The sequence below is a fragment of the Sinocyclocheilus anshuiensis genome, unplaced genomic scaffold (genome assembly GCF_001515605.1).
Source record: "Sinocyclocheilus anshuiensis isolate Anshui unplaced genomic scaffold, SAMN03320099.WGS_v1.1 scaffold1453, whole genome shotgun sequence".
NCBI classification, from domain to species: Eukaryota; Metazoa; Chordata; class Actinopteri; order Cypriniformes; family Cyprinidae; genus Sinocyclocheilus; species Sinocyclocheilus anshuiensis.
The window spans coordinates 1,165,621-1,185,897 of record NW_015549558.1 but is presented as its reverse complement, the minus strand read 5'-3'; the positions used below and the strand labels follow the sequence as shown (position 1 = coordinate 1,185,897).

Below are 20,277 nucleotides of genomic sequence, written 5' to 3'. Positions count from 1 at the left end.
AAACAAACAAGCAAGCCCTGTCCAGATTTAAAAAGTAACGCAAAAGTAACACAACGCATTACTTTCCATAAAAAGTAACTAAGTAACGTAATTAGTTACCTTTTTTATGGAGTAACGCAATATTGTAATGCATTACTTTTAAAAGTAACTTTCCCCAACACTGATAATGACACATTTTCATTCACCCTTTCATGTTTCTATATTCATTATTTCACATCTTTAAAAAAATCATTATCCAAAATAATTAAATGTAAATGCACCTATTTACCCTGAATACACTTAATAAATTATATAAAAACAAATAAAAAATTATGAATAAAAAATAAAACAAATAAATAAATAGCATGTAAACAAACAGTAACCTCTGGTCGAAAACTGGTTTCTGTGGGACACACATCTGCTTTGTGTTGATTTGGACTATCTGAACGCGTGCACTTCCTGGATCTGGACTGTCCCACCGCACATGGGACGCCGCTCAAACCCATCCACCCTACCGCCTCGAGGGTCAGCTAGTATGCCTCGTATCTCACGTTACACACACGATCCCGTTCTCCGCGTGGACAGGCGCGCTGAGAGTCGAGGCTCCAGCTCATTCTAACAGGTGGCGCGCGATTTCAGGTGGAGCAGCAGTTCATTCACTGAGCCGACGGCGAGCGAGCTTCAACGAACGCCGAGAGGATCACTCGCTCCTCATTATGAGCATTCTTGGGCTCCTACGCGTATCAACACAGTCTAATCGTCGTATTTAGGCGAAGGACAGATTGGTTTAATTAGCCTCCAGTTTACAGGTGGGCGAAAGCCGTTTGTAGGACGGCCCCTCTTTCAGTTCCTCAACAGGAGACGCGGGACTGTCATTTGTTTGCCGTCCTGTGGGACAGAAGAAACGGCTCCGTTAACAGGTGCGAGGATAGACAAATACAAAGGCGTTAAGTCGTGTGTTTGTGCAGTACGCGATTTGAAGGATATTTTCATTTGTGTTCGCGGTAAATTAGGAGCTTTAACTACATATCTAGAATATCTCCAAAGCCTCTTTCGTCCCTGAGGAGGACCGACAAAGCCATGTCTACCAAAAAACGGGTGGATTTAACGAGAAGGAGCCGAAGCCCCGCGGTGTCCGAGGCGGAGATGTTTGGTGATTTTCAGGAGTGGTGCCTCCGCACTTACGGGGACTCCGGCAAAACAAAGACCGTCACCCAGCGAAAATACAACAAAATTCTGCAGACCCTCTTGCAGAGCGACGACTCGAATGGAGTCTATATCGAGAGCAACCACATCAACGCCAAATTTAAGTTCTGGGTCAAATCCAAAGGTTTCCAGGTGGGCAACACTGACGGCAAGCCGAACGAGAACGGGGCAGCGGACAGACCAGTCCTGTACGTTCCCATCAAGGCAACGGTTAGTATGGGTGCTCTTTTTCCCATCTGCTAATAAAACGCGTAATAGTGCCCGATTTTGCCTATGCGAATTCTGAGCCACGCGCACAATGGCGCACTTTACGCGTCTCGCAGCCGGTGAATCTCGTTCATGGTTGTATATCTGTAGTTCAGCTCATGTCTCTCTCGGGTCTTTGGTAACCACTTGTTCGTGTGCCACTCCGCCCGGTATCCACGGGAACCGTGGCAGCTCTGCCACCCGATTGTCCGGAAACTCTTTCTGTTACCACTATCAGTCACTGACAATGAACACCAGTTTCAGGATATTAGTGAAATGTAGAGCTAACAGATCAAATGTATTAATTAAAATATGCAGGCAATGACTTGAATATACCTCTTTATGATGATGTTTTCAGTTTTTGAAGGTTTTTCAAATTCTGAAAGGTATATTTTGTGGGACTTAAAGAAAAAAAAAGTCCAGAAATTGTTTAAAAAATAATTTGAAAAATGCTGGCTCAAATAGTTTGCCATAATATTTATTATATTGTATCAATTTTTTTTTATTATTAAAAGTCATATTATACATAAATCAGCAGTGAAAAATATGGTTTTAAAAAGTAAGTGTAGTGTAACCAGCATGCAGGAAGACAATATTTGCTGGCACGTGACAAGAAAACCAGACAACCGAGAGGACACTTTTGACCCTCATGAGTGCCTTTAAAAAGCATAACAAATTTTAGCCATTTTATGTAAATGCACATTTTGTTTGGGTCAAATGGAGTTAACCTGAGATAAAGGATTGAGATTTTTGACTTTATAAAACTTCAATTTTTTGTACCTTGACCTTTGAACTCGAGTAAACTCAAGCGTATTAGAAGTGCATGAAAAGTATTTAGTACATTTCACTTGATAGTTACACCAGTTGACATTCCTAAAATTAGTACATTAAACTATTTGTAGAAATTGCTATAAATGTTTTTGAAAAAATGTAGGAAACCAACATGAATACGAGTACATTTCTACGAACGTGTCATTTATTTTAAACTACATTTTTAAAATGCCTCCCTTTTTATAATTTCAGACATCCTTACAATGATCCCAATGTATTTGTGTAGGGTTAGTTGGACACATGTCAGTTTGTAACTATTTAAAGTTAGTAAATTGTTGGGAATTCGTAAGAATTTGACCAATCTCATTCAACTTTTTTGTCCAATCTGCTTATGCTGCCCCCATTCATGCATTTCTCTTTTTTTTTTGCATTTTACCATTGGCAAAAGCATTTAGTCAAATAGAATGATATTTGCTTCAAACTTTTCTTTTCTTTTTTTTTTTACAACATTTATATATTGAGACCTGTTTTACAGAAAAGATGCATGTCTTTTATAAGAATGACTTGTATAACCCGTGCTTGCGTTATCTTTCAAATGATTCATCTTCATAATGTCTTTTTCTGAGCAGAAGAGTTCAGGTTTCCAAGCCGTTGACTTTATTATAATAATTGACTAAACCCAAACACACCTGCCAATTTGGTTCACCTGTGTAGCTTAGTGAGACAATATGGCAGTGTGTGGTGGTATTGGTGAAAAGGCAAGTTAGAAATGTGTGTTTGTATGAGAGCAATAGGGAGAGATAGAGAGGCAGAGACGACGTGAGCAGGTCAGCTCTCAACAGAACAAATTAAATAATGAGGAGCCCAGATGAAGATTCATCTTATTACCATTTCACTGATAAAGGATGATGGAAAAGTTAAGATGGATGCACCCTCCGCGTTCTGTGTACCCTCATAATGAAGAGCCTGCCCCAGATTTGTCATATTCAAATACTATTTTCGCTCACTCTCTCTTGCTTTGGGTATGTGTGTGCTCTGCTTTCTTTGAGACATGCCTCCCATTCAGTTCACTCAGGGGGGCTAATTGACGAGAATAGGAACAACTGAGAGAAAGTGGTTCCCTCACCATTCGATTAGCGGTGCAGGGACTGTGTTGCAATGTGCACAGGTAACATAAGATCTTGATCACAGAATCCTTTACTTGTAATACAAATTCCAGCCTAATGGAAATCGTGTCAAAGGTCACATAGTGACTTAGGAATTCACTTGATTGAATTTTAAAGGAATAATTTAACTCAAAATTAAAATTAAAATTCAGTCATTACTCTCATTCATGTTGTTCCATACCGATATGCTGTTATTTTTTCACTTTCTGAAGCAATGCTATGCAGCTGTTTTCGATTTTACATTTTCAGCTTGCAATGACCAAGACAAAAAACAACATAATAGTAGCCTATATAAAAATCTTCTGAAACCTTATGGTTTCCATATGAATTCTGATAATGAATGCAGATTATCAGTGAATGTTAATTAAAATTTCTGTGTTCTTCACAGAAAACTACAGTATGGCAGAAGAAAATCTGAAACATAGCATTCATAGACTAGTGTTGTTATTGTTAACTAAAACTATTAATCATTTTTAGTAAATGAAATAAATCTAAAATAAAATATAAATACTAGACGAGAAACTTATACTTTAAAAACGTAGCTTAAAAATGTTGCCTTGGCAATTAACTGAAATAAATGAGTTGAAGTACTAAAATGGCTAAAACTGAAGAAAAAGCTAAACAGCAATATTATAAAAACTAAAACTAATAATAATGTCAAATGCTTATAACAAAATGACTAAAACTTAAACTAAAGATTAAAATGAAAATCAATAATATAAAAATAAAAGCAAATTTAAAATATGAAAAAAATACTATAATATGTCAATAATAACACTGACACTTTCACAGTGCTTTTATGATTCTTTTTGGTGTTTTTATAGTGCTTTTTTGTCCTTCTTTGTGCTTCGCAGCCCCGAGCGATTGTAGATTTTTGAGATAAGGAAGAGTAGCTTTAAAAATTTCTATGAAAGTTCTACTTTTTTGTTCCCTAGAAAAAAAGCAACAGCACAGGGGTTTGAAACAACGTGAGATTGAGTAAATGATGATAAAATGTTACATTTTGGGTGAACTATAACTTTAACATTCTTTTTGTTCACATTACTGAATGTAAAATGTCCAATTTTAAGTGAAAACTAATTACAGTCCTGCAGTCTGATGTTTACTTCTCATTGGTGTGCTTGAGTGTAATCGTAGTTTTGACGTTAGAGCGGATTGATCCGCAGCTCAGTATGAAGATAATGATCAGTCTGTCATAATGACTGACAAACTGTTTTCTCTCATACGCTTACTGTATCACTCATCAAAACACACAGCTTAAAATAGTGCGAATACAGCAGACATCATTCACACATGTAAAGGGGTCATCTGACTCACCTTAAATTACCTGTAGCACTACTTTATAATGTATGAAAAGTGTAGGAGAGTTGCGTGTGGATGACGTTCATGGGGATGAAGGCATAAGAGGAGAAGAATAAAATATTTTTTTCATGTCAGCGCGCAAGACAGAAACATGACAATGAGATGGAGCAAGGGAAAGCAGAGGGGATTTCAGGAGAGGGACAAAGAAGAAATGATGTTGAGAGAGGGAGAAAGAGGTGGCTGGAGGAAACAGTCACACAGCCATCACATGCAGTTGACACCAGCGTCTGTGGACACTATTAATAGCCCCTAACGTTCCTCTCTTTCCTCCCCTTTCTCTCTCTCTCTCTCTCTTTTTCCGAGCACACTGAGCAACTGTTGCAGAAGAACGCTGTTCTCTCTTTAGCTTATTTTATCCCAAAGCTTCTTTTATTTTGTGGGGTGGGCAGGGGCGTCTTAAGAAAGCCAAAGGCCCCTGGGCTACAGCATTACAGTAGGCCCCCCGACCCCAGAAAACCTTTTTTTTTATTTTTTAAGCTTCCTAACAATTATTTGTCAAATTTTGTTTTTTTGTCTTGTTAATATGCCAGTTAACATTCACAACACTGTTCGGCGTAAAATGTGAATATAAGCGAATATGCAAATTCACTCTTTGCCACAAGGTGGCGCTTGTGGAACAGCAGAATTATATAGCAGTTACATAAAGTAAGGTAATATGAAAGGGAAATGACATCAAAACTTTCCTGGCTGAAATGTGAGTTTACAGGTATGATTTAAACGCTATAAATCACACAAAATATTAATTATTCATCATCAGTAGATCAAAACAACACGGCATGTTGGCATAAATGTGGGTTATTTGTTTGTAACAGAAAGCTGTTGTCACTGCTGCAAACTCCCATATAAATAATTATTCAAAAAATATAATTTCCCTGCAGCCAGTTGGCCCCCTTTCCAGTGTAGGCCACTGGGCTTCAGCCCCTTGAAGCCCATGCATTAATGCGCTCCTGGGGGTGGGGTAGGACAAGGAAGTGAGAATCTCAAGAAAAGATAAAACTGTAAAATACATTGTCCCTAAAAAGTATTTGGACAGTTACTCACTTAAAAATGACTGAATGTCATTGCATTATATTAGAAAGTGTTGATCAATTTCGACTCGAGACCACTTTTGAGTAGGGTCTTGGTACAGATTCCCCTATTAAACTTTAATTCAGTTAGGGCATATTTCAATTTTAATGTTCATTTTGTTTAAGTTTCTGCTATTTTGTAAATTACACAGAGCAATTTTTCAAAATGATTCAAACTCGTTGTTCATGACCCTTACGATTCATTCATTTTGGGAATCGGAATTCACTTGTTACTTTGTATGTTTCTGAATCACTAAAAAAAGGGCTCATAAAGGGCCCTTTCACTTTAAGTTTAGTCATCTGCCACCTTAAATGCTCAGGCTCTTTAAAGTCAGGTGGATTCTGATTGGCTGTCAGTGTTTTTATTGTTCATCAGCTTGAAAAGATTGTTCTGAAAGCTATTTCTTTATGTCATTATTGTTATAGCTGTGGTGTGGACTTCACTATTCTCACAGATTTAAAATTATTATTAATACTTTATATTTATCATTATAGTTATCATCCTTGGTGTGAACGGCCCTTAAGAGTCATTAATTTAGGGAATTGGGCTACACTTGTCATTCTGTATGATTTTGATTCACAAAAAAAAAAAGATGTTCTTGCAGTGTTTTTTTTTTTGTTTGTTTTTTTTAGAAGAATCTGCTCATTATCTTTGGGAATCGGGATACACTTGATACTGTGTATATTTTTCATTCACTAAAAAGAACGGTCTCATAAGAGTCATTTGTTCATGAATCGGGCTACACTTGTCATGCTGTATGTTTTTGATTCATTCATTTAGGAAATTGGGCTAAATGCTGTACGGTTCTGATTCACTAAAAAGAACGAGCTCATAGAATGAATCAGACTACTGGAGTTTATGCATGTAGCCTGTGAGAAGTCTAAAGAAATATATTTTTTGCTATTTTTTTTTTTGCAGTACACTGCAGTTTATTGCATCATATTCAATGAAGACTGTGAAGTCACTTTCACTAACTCAAATATGTGTAAAATATAGCTCACTCTGTCCTCAGTTGTACGTGTTTGTGTGTAGTCTAGCCTCTTCTCCGCTTAAGGGAGCATCTCAACTGGGACGGCCTGTTTTATCAGTCCATTCATCTCAGCGCCCTAAAGGAGCCCCAAACGCTGAGCTAAATTATTCTGTATTACTGAAAGCCCCTCCCTCGGCACACACTGGGTAGGAGTGTTTGATGGTTGTTTGTGTTTGTGGTCAGCCATGTGCAGGTGTACAGACGAGAACGTGCTTGTGATCGTTGACATCCTCATGGGCCATGCCCCTGCAGTTGGAGTGGGAGGTGTTTTTGCGGTGTTTGTCTGGATGGTCAGTGAGCTGTGACGTGTTTATTACTTCCGATTATCTACGGGCATTTTAGGTCTTTTTTTCAGCATTTTGTGCCATCAGCATCTCAAGAACTCTGTTCTTTTCCATTCAGTTGTGCTGCTTCTACCTGTTTTGAAAACTAAAATTGTGTCCCAATTAAAAAAAAGAAAAAATTATATATATATATTTATATTTTATATATATATATATATATATATATATAAAATATGTTTATTTTTGTAATAATTAAAGAAGGCTTTTAAAGCCTTTTTTAATGCCTGTTCTCTCTTTAAACAGTTTTGAAAGTCACAAAGTGGTGTCCGATGAAGAGGGATACACAATATATTGGTACCATATTGATTAGTTTTTTTTTAGTTTATTGGTATCAGTCAGTGTATTTAATTGTTCATGCTCTATTTTTGCATCTAGATTTTTTTCACTATCAGTGTTATTTTAGTATTATTTATTTTAATTTTGGTTTAATTAATTCAGTTATGTGCTTTTGCCATTTTTATTTTTATTATTATCATTATTTTTAAAATATTTCTCCATTGCTTTTAATTAATTTTTATTTCAGTTTCAGTTTTAGTAATTTGAGTACTTAAACATTTTTCAGTTGGTCACCAAGGCAACATTTGTAATTTTCATATAAGTTTTTTTAATGTTTTTAAATCCAATATTTATATTTTATTTCAGCTTAATTTCAGTTAACAGAAGTTATTTTTAATAGTATTGCTTTTAGTTAACAATAACAGCCCTGATCACTGTTTAATGTATTCCTTAACAAATCTGAAAATGAATATAAATTTTTTGTGTCCTCTGCACAATGTGACTTTGCTGCAGCCTGAAATTGAACTGCTGGTTTTGTCTGGTCAGAGGAGAACTGGCCCCCCGACTGAGCCTGGTTTCTCCCAAGGTTTTTTCTCCATTCTGTCACCGATGGAGTTTTGGTTCTTTGCCGCTGTCGCCTCTGGCTTGCTTAGTTGGGGACACTTCATTTCCAGTGATATCGTTGACTTGATTGCAAATGATTGCAAAGATACTATTTAAACTGAACTGAGCTGGATGATGACATCACTGAATTCAATGATGAACTGTCTTTTAACTGAAAAATGAGTGTTTACTATTGTCATTTTGCATTATTGACACTCTATTTTCCTAATTAATGCTGCTCAGTTGCTTTGACACAATCTGTATTGTTAAAAGCGCTATATAAATAAAGGTGACTTGACTTGACATTAACTATGACCTTTGCTTCAATAAACTCCTAATTTGCTACTTATTAGTAGTTAGTAAGGTAGTTGTTATTGGGTAGGATTAGGGATGTAGAATATGGTCATGCCGAATAAGTATAATAAGGAAAAGTAAGTAAATACTAAACAGCCAATATGTTAATAATAGGCATGCTAATAAGCAACTAGTTAATAGTGAGAATTGGTCCCTATACTGAAGTGTTGCCAAAATAGTATATAATTTTTATTATCTGCCATTTATCACTTATCAGCCATATTGTGAAAATAATTATTATACCTAAGAAATGGACTGCAAGACACTTTCATGTAATTATGACCAGGTCATGTGAGAAAGAGAACTTGAAATAATCTGCTAATTTGACAAATTTGAGTGTCTTTGTCAAAAATAAAGCAAACTGAATTTTTTTTTTCAGTGCACCTCTCTCTTTCATGTGGCCACCAAAGATGAGCTTCCTCACAACACCCCCTACCCCCCAGTCGCTGTTACCTGGGGCTCAAATATCTCTTACACACACTCTCACACATACACACACAAAAACAGGTGTAGGAGACCAGCTGGTAAGATTAGTGCTTGCGTGCGTTCGTGCGTGTGTGTTAGTTGGTTTAGGTGTTGTATAAGGACAATGATCTGAGTGGTTAATCATTCAGAGCAAGTAAAGAGCAAGAGTTTGTCACATCCACTGACTGCTCATCAAGAGCTCTCGGTTTGTTCGGCTTCACAACAACGAGAGAACCAGAGAAAACATCTCTGTCTTTCTCTCTCTCGCCGTCATCTCCTCTTGCCCTCAGATAACCACTGGCGCACACACACGGTGGTCCTGACCCCCCCTCTGCTAGTTGTAGATGCAGCTCCGGCGGTAATTGTGGTAGTGAGTGTTCAGGCTAACAGGAGCAGAGGAAGAGGGAGGGAAGGAGGGGGATGAGAGGGCAGAAGCTGATAAAAAGACGAATGCATTGGAACAGAGAGTGTTGTTCTGCTGCTTAAGGGGCAATACACATGTTTGCAGGGCAGCTAGTGGTCTCTAGTGTACACACACAATGTCCTCTTCTCTGGGACTTCATTAAGAGCTCCTACAAGTAACAGAATGTCACATAATTCAGCAAACTCGATTTGAAGAAAATGTCAGTGGTGTTTGCTCACATAAAACTAGCCGCTAAGATGTTAGGCCATTGGTAGAGTGTTGTCCCTTGCGTAACAAAAGTATGTGGGAATATCCTGCAAAATATAATGTGATATATTACATAATACATTTCCATATATGGGAAACTAGTGCTTCATTATTATTCAATTTCAGTTAAATTATTTTTCAATTTACAGCAATATATGCATTGACCATGTATGTATGACAAATATATTTAGAAATGAGGACACAAATACATCTAATATTTATAAAGTTTGGACCTTTTATTGAGTATATATTGCACATACATGTTCCCATATAAATGTGAATGTATGTACACACATAGACACACAGAATTCACAGATTCACAGAATGAGTTACAGCAGATTTCTAGTTCCCAGCATGCTTTGCTACTGACTGTTAAAGCTGTTAAAGTAAATCTTAAAATTAAGTGTTACTTCATGTGTTTTGTTCAATATTAATACAGTGGGAGATCTGTTAGTGTTTAATGTTCTATTATTTTGGAATATAGAAGGGTTTCTGGTATGTTTGCGTTTTTGTGGTTACCGTAGTGCTGAAGAGTATAGAGCCTGTGGTTAGGATGACGATTGACCAAACACCATATATGTTACTTTATTTAAATTAATGGCTGTGCATTTCAGGACAGTGATAGTCTGTTCACTAAGTGCTTTATTATGAGCAGGTGTGTTTATGCTGTTGTAAACTATTTATATTTTAAAATATGAATATATTGTAAATGATTGTTAAACATAAGAAATATATATTTCCATATATGTGTGTATATACTGCATGAGTAAATATATGTTCTTCAATATATTGTAAAATATTATTTACACAATATATTATTCTGTATATTTTCTGATATACCATTATATCATTTAATATATTGATAATTCATATATTAGGAAAAATATTTTCTTTGTGTAAAGGGCTATGCTGTTTCTAAGGTGTTTTGGGTGGTTGCTGGGGTATTTTGCGTAGTAAGGTACAAAAGCTGTCACTGGGGTGATACCTTTTTGTGTCTTTTTTACCCCTAAAAGGTGCATGTTAGTACCTTAAAGGTACATATTTGTACCTACATGGTACATATTAGTACCTTTTGAAAGGGCACCATCCCAGTGACATATTTTGTACCTTTTTTCTGAGAGTGTGCTTACTGGCACAATCAAAAGTCTCTGTGACTAAGTTTACACTTCATGCAAAATGCAAAACTACAAACTAAACGCTGAGGTATTGTTGAAGGGGGGTAGAGTGTTGCTAAGATGGTTGCTAAGGTGTTCTGAATGTATGCAGTGTATTGCTGTGCTTTTTCTAAGGTGTTTTGGATGGTTGCTAGGATGTTCTTGGCTGTTGCTAGGTAGTTTAGGTAGGTAGTTTAAAATGGATAGTTGACCCAAAAATTCTGTCATTTACTCACCCTCAAGTTGTTCCAAACCTGTATGAGCTTCTTTCGTCTGCTGAACTCAAAAGAAGATACTCTGAAAAATATTAGGAACCAAACAGTTGTTGGTAACCATTGACTTCCATAGTAAGGAAAAAAATACTATAGAAGTCAATACCATTAAGAGAAGGCTACCGTTTACTGTTTGGTTACCAACTTTTTTCAGAATATCTTCTATTGTGTTCAACAGAAGAAAGAAACTCAAACAGTTTTAGAACAAGTGGAGGATCAGTAAATGATTTTCAAAAATGAATTTGAAATCAATTTTCATTTTTGGATGAACTATCCCTTATAAGTGCCTCAGAGATGCCGCTAGGGCATTGGCAGAGCGTTATTATGCTCTTTCTAAGGTGTTTTGGGTGGTTGCTAGTGAGCTTTGAGTAAATGTTTACTTGCACATTCAAATAAAGACCCTCACTAATTTTCTGTTGCTACATTTAATGCGTTTACATTTACATGACACAAAACTAGTTGCTAAATGCTAAGGTGGTGTTGGTGGGTGGCTATGTAGTTGCTAGGGTGTTTTGAGTGTATGCAGTGTGTTTCTATGTTTTTTCTAAAATGTTTTGGTTGGTTGCTAATATACCGTATTGGCCCGAATATAAGACGACCCCCCTTTTTCCAGATGTACCTTTTGGAAAAAGGCTTTTTAAAAACCAAATCTTGTTTTTTCTCAGTAAAACACATTTTGTCTTCAATTATTTTCATATTGCATATTTTTCCTATTTTAATTTTTGTTTTGAAAGTATGGTAAAAACTGGTAAAATGTACCAACAATCACATTTAAAAAATATACACTTTTTGATATACCCCAAAAAAAAAAAGATAGATATTCTTCATTCTTTATGACAAACAAGATAATGTGAATTACAGAATGTACAACGTTTTTAAAATGTATAAATTGCGGTGTACAGCGTATATTATGAGGGGGAAGAATCCACAGCTCAGTACTCACTACTCAATACTCATGAGTACTTTTAAATAGGCTACTCTTTTACTCTTACTCAAGTAGTTTTTTGGACAAGTACTTTTACTCTACTCACACTACATTTTTTGGAAGGTAATGGTACTTTTACTTGAGTATATTTTTTCAGTACTCTTTCCACCACTGCATTTAGGCTATCCATCTAATAGTAGCCTACCAAAATCTTATTAACAGTAGAAGTTAAATCTTACTGTAGTCTTCAAATCTGTGTACTGTCTTACGTTTTAAAATCACAAAGGGAGTTTGGTCCCATCAGGCTAACGTGACAGTCAGGACTCATGCACTCAAGCTGTAAGGTTTTCTTTTTCCTTAGTTATTATTACTCGCGATCTTTACAACACGCATTACATTACGTATTTCATGGCACACTCGTTTTATGCGTATTTGGCGCCACCTATTGTTGTGGGTGTATTATTGACATGTCAAAGTCTAGACCCTGAATATAAGACGACCGCGTTTTTTTCTGATGTATTTCCAAGAAAAAAACATCGTCTTATATTCGGGTCAATACGGTAGTTGCTTACACGCAGTGTCCTATCAGCTGCTAAGATGCTATAACATTGGTAGAGCGTTACTATGCAGTTGTTAAAGTGTGTGTTGTGTGTTGCTATGTTGTTTCTAATGTGCTTTGGGTGGTTGCTAGCAGGTTCCCTGCTGAAGAAAAAACCCCAGCTAAAACCATAAGCTGGTTGGCTGGTCTTAGCTGGTTTAAGTTGGAAGTAGCTGGTTTTAGCTGGTCTCTCAGCCTGGCCAAGCTGGTATTCAGCTGGTTTTAGCTGGTTGATCAGCTGGTCTCCCAGTCAGATCAGCTAAGACCAGCCTGACCAGCTAAAACCCCTCAAAAACCAGCCTGCAAACCAGCTATGACCAGGCTGGAAATTAGCTTTAGCATGCACCGCTAATAATCTGATCTCATGACATTGACACTGAGGTTGTGTGTGAAATGAATGAGAGATTAGAAGAGAGCACTGTGTCACACTCTATCATAGTGAAACTAATATCTGTGGCAGTAGATTCAGCTGTGCAGCCGTGAAGACATATATGAGACCTAGAGAGTGATTATTTATGAATTAGAGAAAAGAGGAAGTGTCGTTCCAGCACCCTGGAAGCAGAAACACACACACATACACACAGCTGCAGGGAGCTAATGATGTTTCATTTATCACCCGTGAACAGAGAAATTAAATGAGTCTAATTTTCCTGTTAAATAGAAGGAGATTAATATTATGCGACTGAAACTACTGGAGGAACCAGGTTCAGAAATAACTGATGCAGTGATAATGTAGAGAACAGTGTACACCTTTGTATGCTTATAGTGACCGATCTTCAGTGGCCAAACATTATGATTTTTTTCAATGCTGTTGCAGATATTTACAAAGTGGAGGACGATAAAATTGAAGTTGATTAAGCTGAAGGGTGTACATTTGGTTTAGACATTACATGACCAATTTCCTCCTCAGAAAAAAGGTAACTGTGAGATAAAGTTTAAAATAAAAAAATAATACCACATTGTGAGATCACAGCGTCACACTGTAGGAAATAAATTTGCAATTTTATATTTCACAGTGTGAATTTCTGTCTCATAAAGTGGCTATATATATTATATAGGAAGATATAAAGTCACATTTGTGAAATCATATCTCTGTCTGACCAAGAGCAGACAAGGAGAGTTATTTTTACAGTTGTGTTTGGTGCAAATATGACATACTTAACATTTAAATACTTTTTATGTTATTTGCCCCAAATCCAAATTAATTTCTTATTAGTTAGGTAGTTATCTGATCCCAGTGATCTTTGTTTTTTATTATTATTATCATTATTATTATTATCATTATTATTATTATCTTTATTTAATTTATTTTTTTATTCTTATCATCGACTTAGTTATTATTTTGGATTTTGCATTTTATTGTTGTAGAACACAATGGTCCTCTGTAAAAAATTGACATTTGACAAAATTCACATAAAAAAGTAGTTGTGTCTCAAATAATGCACTATATACTATGCATTATATACATATATATATGTACCGTTTACCGACCTCCAGCATCAGAGATTGTTAGCCCTGTCCCGTCTGCTTTGTAAGGAAAGCTGCGACAGTTGAATGCATTAAATGTTTTTCGGTTTTTTTTTTTGGTTAAGTGAATCATCCTCATATTTGATGTGCACTTTTCCTTTTTGGAGTTTTCAGTGTGAACACACTACTCACATAAAGTACACAAATTGTAATGCACCTAGTGTTTTTGGTAGATTTTGGAAAAAAAAGAGAAGATGTTTATGTTAATCAACAGTCATTTGCTAATAATCTACAACAGCTCAAATACTGGCTGCTTATCTGGGCTGGTTTCTTATTTGCAGCTAACAGAATACAAGTAGTCACTCATCTTCATTTCCACCATCAGCATATCACTGCATCTGCATGCTGTAGTGACTGCAGGACAGCCTGTGAGGTGAGTGGCTGCGTATTCTGGTCTCCCTGCATTCCTGTGGTTGCCATGGTGAAGAGTCTCGGTGCTCTAGAGCAGGATAAATTAACAATGTTTTAATTGGCTCTGGACTCGGAGTTACAGTGCGCCTTATCGCTACACTGTCATTTGCAGTGCATTATCATTCACTCTGCATATGCATTCACTCAGGTGTGTGTGTTTGTGGCCCATTTAAGTCATAATGGAGCAGTGTAACCCCAAGTGTTTGTCCAATCTTATTTCCAACACACACACACACACTCATTCCCTGAGAGTTAATATGGCCAATGTCAATGCACTTCACCGATAGAATACACAGCACAATCGAGCAAACTAATCACATGCTTTACTTGAAAAAAAGGCGACATAGGCATAAGGAGAGGAGAGAAAGGAGAGATTGAGAGAGGAACAAGGGAAAGAAGAGAGGAAATAAAGTTGAGGGTATATAGTTGAAAAGCCTTATGGGACTGAGAGAGGGCAGATCACGAGAGAGTAGGTCTGTTCTGAAAGCTAGTGAGATGCCCCGATGACTACGGCCTACATGGGCAGCTGTCTTCTAAAGGTGCAGGCAGTCACTTTTATCCGTTGTTCACCGAAATTTCATGGGTGAAATCCTGGCATTCCAATAGGAATCCACAAAATGGGGATTATTGGGTGAGGCTAAAGTTTCCCATGCAGAAATCTCTTTGGTTTGAAAGTGACTTCTGTGTTAGCTTTGATTTATATATAGCTACACTATTGACAATAGACAATGGACTTTTTTTGCTAATGCAAACACACCTTAAGGCAGCATCCTAACTGATATTTGAACTTCACAAGTGACACAAATAGCAACACAAATAGCACTCCTCATGCAAGGCTAGGGAAGAAATAGTTGGAAAAAAAAAAGGATGGACCAAGAAAAAATGTTTTTTTTAAACGATAAATAGAAATACTAAAACAAAAAACTTGTTAACTTATTTAATCCAATTAAATATTTTTTCTATAAAATAATACTAACAAAACTCATACACTACCTAGAGTAACGGTATGAAAATTTCTTATGATTATAGGGACCTAAATTATTATGGTTATCAGTATTATTACGGTATTGTTAAAATGTGCTGGAGATGTTAAAAAAGTATTAAAAAAGTAAGTAAATTCATAAAATTTAATTGAAAAGTTTCTCACATTTCAGCCTTTAAATAAAGAAAAGGGTAAAGTCAAAATGATAATTGATTAATAAATGATTATATGGATTTGATCTGCTATGTAAATAATTCTAGATACCTTATCCAAATTATTTAAATGTGTAGAATCCACATAAGCTTGTTTTTCATCAACCAGTCAAAATTTACAGCAGGTTATGCAAATTCGGTCCGTTTTTGTTTTGGCCAGACAAATACTGCACACAGCCTGAATGTAAATGTAACTCTCTGTAAATCCACTCTCTGACAGCAGGTGGCGCTAATGGAACAACAGAATTAGAGCCGTTTCCCCGTAACCTCCTGAAAACAGTCAAATCCTTCAGAGTTGCATTCATATAATTAATTCATTTGTATATTCATTTGTATAATTCCCTTAGCACTTTTAAAACCTCCAAAGGAGAGATTGAGAGAGGAACAAGGGAAAGAAGAGAGGAAATAAAGTTGAGGGTATATAGTTGAAAAGCCTTATGGGACTGAGAGAGGGCAGATCACGAGAGAGTAGGTCTGTTCTGAAAGCTAGTGAGATGCCCCGATGACTACGGCCTACATGGGCAGCTGTCTTCTAAAGGTGCAGGCAGTCACTTTTATCCGTTGTTCACCGAAATTTCATGGGTGAAATCCTGGCATTCCAATAGGAATCCACAAAATGGGGATTATTGGGTGAGGCTAAAGTTTCCCATGCAGAAATCTCTTTGGTTTGAAAGTGACTTCTGTGTTAGCTTTGATTTATATATAGCTACACTATTGACAATAGACAATGGACTTTTTTTGCTAATGCAAACACACCTTAAGGCAGCATCCTAACTGATATTTGAACTTCACAAGTGACACAAATAGCAACACAAATAGCACTCCTCATGCAAGGCTAGGGAAGAAATAGTTGGAAAAAAAAAAGGATGGACCAAGAAAAAATGTTTTTTTTAAACGATAAATAGAAATACTAAAACAAAAAACTTGTTAACTTATTTAATCCAATTAAATATTTTTTCTATAAAATAATACTAACAAAACTCATACACTACCTAGAGTAACGGTATGAAAATTTCTTATGATTATAGGGACCTAAATTATTATGGTTATCAGTATTATTACGGTATTGTTAAAATGTGCTGGAGATGTTAAAAAAGTATTAAAAAAGTAAGTAAATTCATAAAATTTAATTGAAAAGTTTCTCACATTTCAGCCTTTAAATAAAGAAAAGGGTAAAGTCAAAATGATAATTGATTAATAAATGATTATATGGATTTGATCTGCTATGTAAATAATTCTAGATACCTTATCCAAATTATTTAAATGTGTAGAATCCACATAAGCTTGTTTTTCATCAACCAGTCAAAATTTACAGCAGGTTATGCAAATTCGGTCCGTTTTTGTTTTGGCCAGACAAATACTGCACACAGCCTGAATGTAAATGTAACTCTCTGTAAATCCACTCTCTGACAGCAGGTGGCGCTAATGGAACAACAGAATTAGAGCCGTTTCCCCGTAACCTCCTGAAAACAGTCAAATCCTTCAGAGTTGCATTCATATAATTAATTCATTTGTATATTCATTTGTATAATTCCCTTAGCACTTTTAAAACCTCCCAGCTTTTCCGCCATGTTTTCACACAAAACGAAACTACTCTGCGTGTTGTGCGCTCGTGACAATGTTACTTAAAACTTTGCTTTATGCTGAGCAGTAGGCTACTTATTTATCCACAGTTGTTCAAATCACGGTAATCGAATACGGTTTTAATGATCATTAAAATATGAAACGTAATACTAACCGTGGGGAAATTTATCATGATTTATCGTCAAACCGGTAATCGTTCCATTCCTAACTCTACCATCCAACCATAGGTTTTTCATCCAATCGCCACCAAACTTGGTCAACATGATCTCAAGACATTGGGGATGCTAAACTGCAAAGGGATTTTATCTTGAACGGTTTGGCCGTGGCAGGGCAATGAATTTATGGTGAAAAAAATGGAAACAGGAAACGTGTTTCCATTTAGTTCTCCTCTGGTCAGACGACACCAGCATGGTGTGGTTTAATTCCAGTCTGCAACACAAGTAAGAATGAGCAGAGGACTTGTCTGGTTCTCATAGCCTTTGCTGAGGAATTGTGCAGATGGCCGACGAGGTCTTCGCAGGTGATCTGTCTCTAGGGCTCATCTAGTTGACATGGTCTCCGCTGATATTCAGGGCTGTAGAGGTCGTCTCTAGGTGCAGATCCACAATCTGGATTAGATCTGGGTGGCTACGGTGACCTAAGAATAAGAATGAAACCGACTAATATTAGCGTAGATGCCATTCTTCTTACAATGTAACAAGTACATTGGGTGTTATGGGAAGTGTTCCCGGTTCCGGTTGACCTAATTAATGCAGCCTAACAGTCGTTTAACATATCTGAATTATAGAAATGTGATAGTGTGTTATGTGTAAGGCAGGTTAAAGAGATGGGTCTTTAATATAGATTCAAACAGACAGAGTGTCTCCCTCCCGAACAATGCTAGGAAGACTGTTCTAGATTTTGGGTGCTAAATAGGAAAATTATCTACTGCCCACAGTTGATTTTGATATTCTAGGTGTTATCAAATGGCCAGAGTTTTGAGATCGCAGTGGACGTGAAGGTCTACCATATTTGTAACAAGGAGTTGAGTTTGCAGCTTTAGCTACATGGAGTATACACAAGACTAGATAATGATCTGAGATATCATCGCTCTGCTGCAGAATTTCAACACCATTAACATCAATTCCATGTGATAGTATTAGATCTAAAGTATGATTACAACAATGAGTAGGTCCTGTCACATGTTGTCTAACCCCAATAGAGTTTAGAATGACTATACATGCTGATTCCAATGCATCCACTTTTCCATTATTTACATGGATATTAAAATCGCCAACAATTAAGACTTTATTTGCAGCCAGCACTAACTCAGGCAAAAAGTCAGAAAATTCTTTGATAAAGTCTGTATGGTGCCCTGGTGGCCTGTATACAGTAGCCAGTACAAATGTCAATAGGGATTTATCATTAACACTTATTACTCTAGTTAATGTTAAATAAAGCATCATTACTTCAAACGAATTATACTTGAAATCAGGCCTCTGAGAAATACTGAAAATATTACTATAAATTGTAGCAACACCTCCCCCTTTACCTTTTGGACGCGGTTCATGTTTATAACAGTAACCTTGGGGGCTAGCCTAATTTAAAATAATGTAATCATCAGGTTTTACTCGGGTCTCTGTCAAACAGAACAAATCTAGGTTTTGATCTGTGATCATTTCATTTACAAAAAGCGCTTTCTAAAATTAATTAAGCCAAGCTTTATCATGTGTTCATGTATATTATATCGTTTTTTTATTTTTTGAACATCAATTAAATTGTTACCCTTAAATTAGTTTGGATGTTTTTTGTATTTGCTAGTTCAGGGAACAGACAGTCTCTATATGATATCTAGGTGAAAGAGTCTCTATGTGCTGAGAATTAACTGACTTCTGTGACGTGAGGCGGCTAGCAGACGGTCGGTTTAGCCAGTCTGTCTGCTTCCTGACCTGGGCCCCAAGTTAGTCAAGTACCAACTCTAAGACTGTGTGCCATATTTCTAGAGAGAAGAGCGGCACCACCCCGGAGAGATGAAGACTATCTCTTTTCAACAGGTCAGGTCTACCCCAAAAACTTAGTTTAGTGTTATTGCTAGGCTACTAGCAGGATGCTCTATTAAGTATAACAATGCAGCACACAAACACTGGGTAAAATAGTACATTTTTAATTCGATTTATTTCTTTTTATTGATATTTTCCACAAAATATAGTACATTTATCCACTTTTTTTTCAATGCGGAAGTAAGCCGTTTTCTGTGAATGTGCAAGGTTCATTAGCCACTGTAGGGAAATAACGAGAAGAATAACAAAGGCTGCATTTACACTTAGCATTAACATGCGATCACCGTGATCCGATCAAGCAGATCGGATCATCAGTCAATCAGAAAACGGCGCGTTTACACTTGGCAACATCAACTGACTTTTCTATCTGGATAACCGATCGGATCTGTCTTTCCCGCGCAATATTTAAATAAGTCTGCAGAGAATGGCCCGATGCAAAGTCAACCTGAAGTGGTAGGCTTTCTTTTGAAAAGCATTTTCAGTCGCGGGACATTTTACAAATCAAAGATACGTTTAAGAGTCTCACTAGTCTCCACATGGGTGTTCTCCGTCTTTTTTTCTGACAGTTCGCGAGAGAGGGGGCGGTGTTCCCTTTCAAGGGAACTTCGAACCCGTGTCTGAAGCATACATTGAAAAAACACCAACAACACGTTGGCCGGCGACAGCCATGACGTCACTACCGGTGCGACTATAATATAAATAGGCTATGGTAGAGTTGGTACTTAGTGCTCGCCATGGTTCTGGCATGCACTCCCCTTAGCATGGTGGCGTAGGTATACCGTTCCCCATAGCGATCCCTAGAGGATGCAGTTCGAAGTTCCCTTGAAAGGGAACGTCTCAGGTTACGTATGTAACCATGGTTCCCTGAGTATGGAACGAGACACTGCGTCCTCTAGGTTTCTTGCCATGCTTCGGACGCAAGCTTCAGACGAAGAAGTGGATAATGTGTTCTCCTGGCGCCTATTTATACTATAGTCACACCGGTAGTGATGTCATGGCTGTCGCCGGCCAACGTGTTGTTGGTGTTTTTTCA

The 20,277-nt window shown here is 36.9% G+C and overlaps 1 protein-coding gene across 1 annotated transcript in view; it reads left to right on the top strand.

Moving 5' to 3' along the window:
* Positions 1 to 736: 736 nt before the first annotated feature.
* The window catches only part of LOC107657055 (nucleolar protein 4-like), a 122,495-nt gene continuing 102,954 nt past the window's right edge, over positions 737 to 20,277 (top strand). The window contains exon 1 of the mRNA XM_016445061.1: positions 737 to 1,395. Coding sequence (XP_016300547.1) covers positions 1,060 to 1,395 — 336 coding nt within the window. The 5' untranslated portion in view covers positions 737 to 1,059. The remainder of the gene's footprint in view (positions 1,396 to 20,277) is intronic.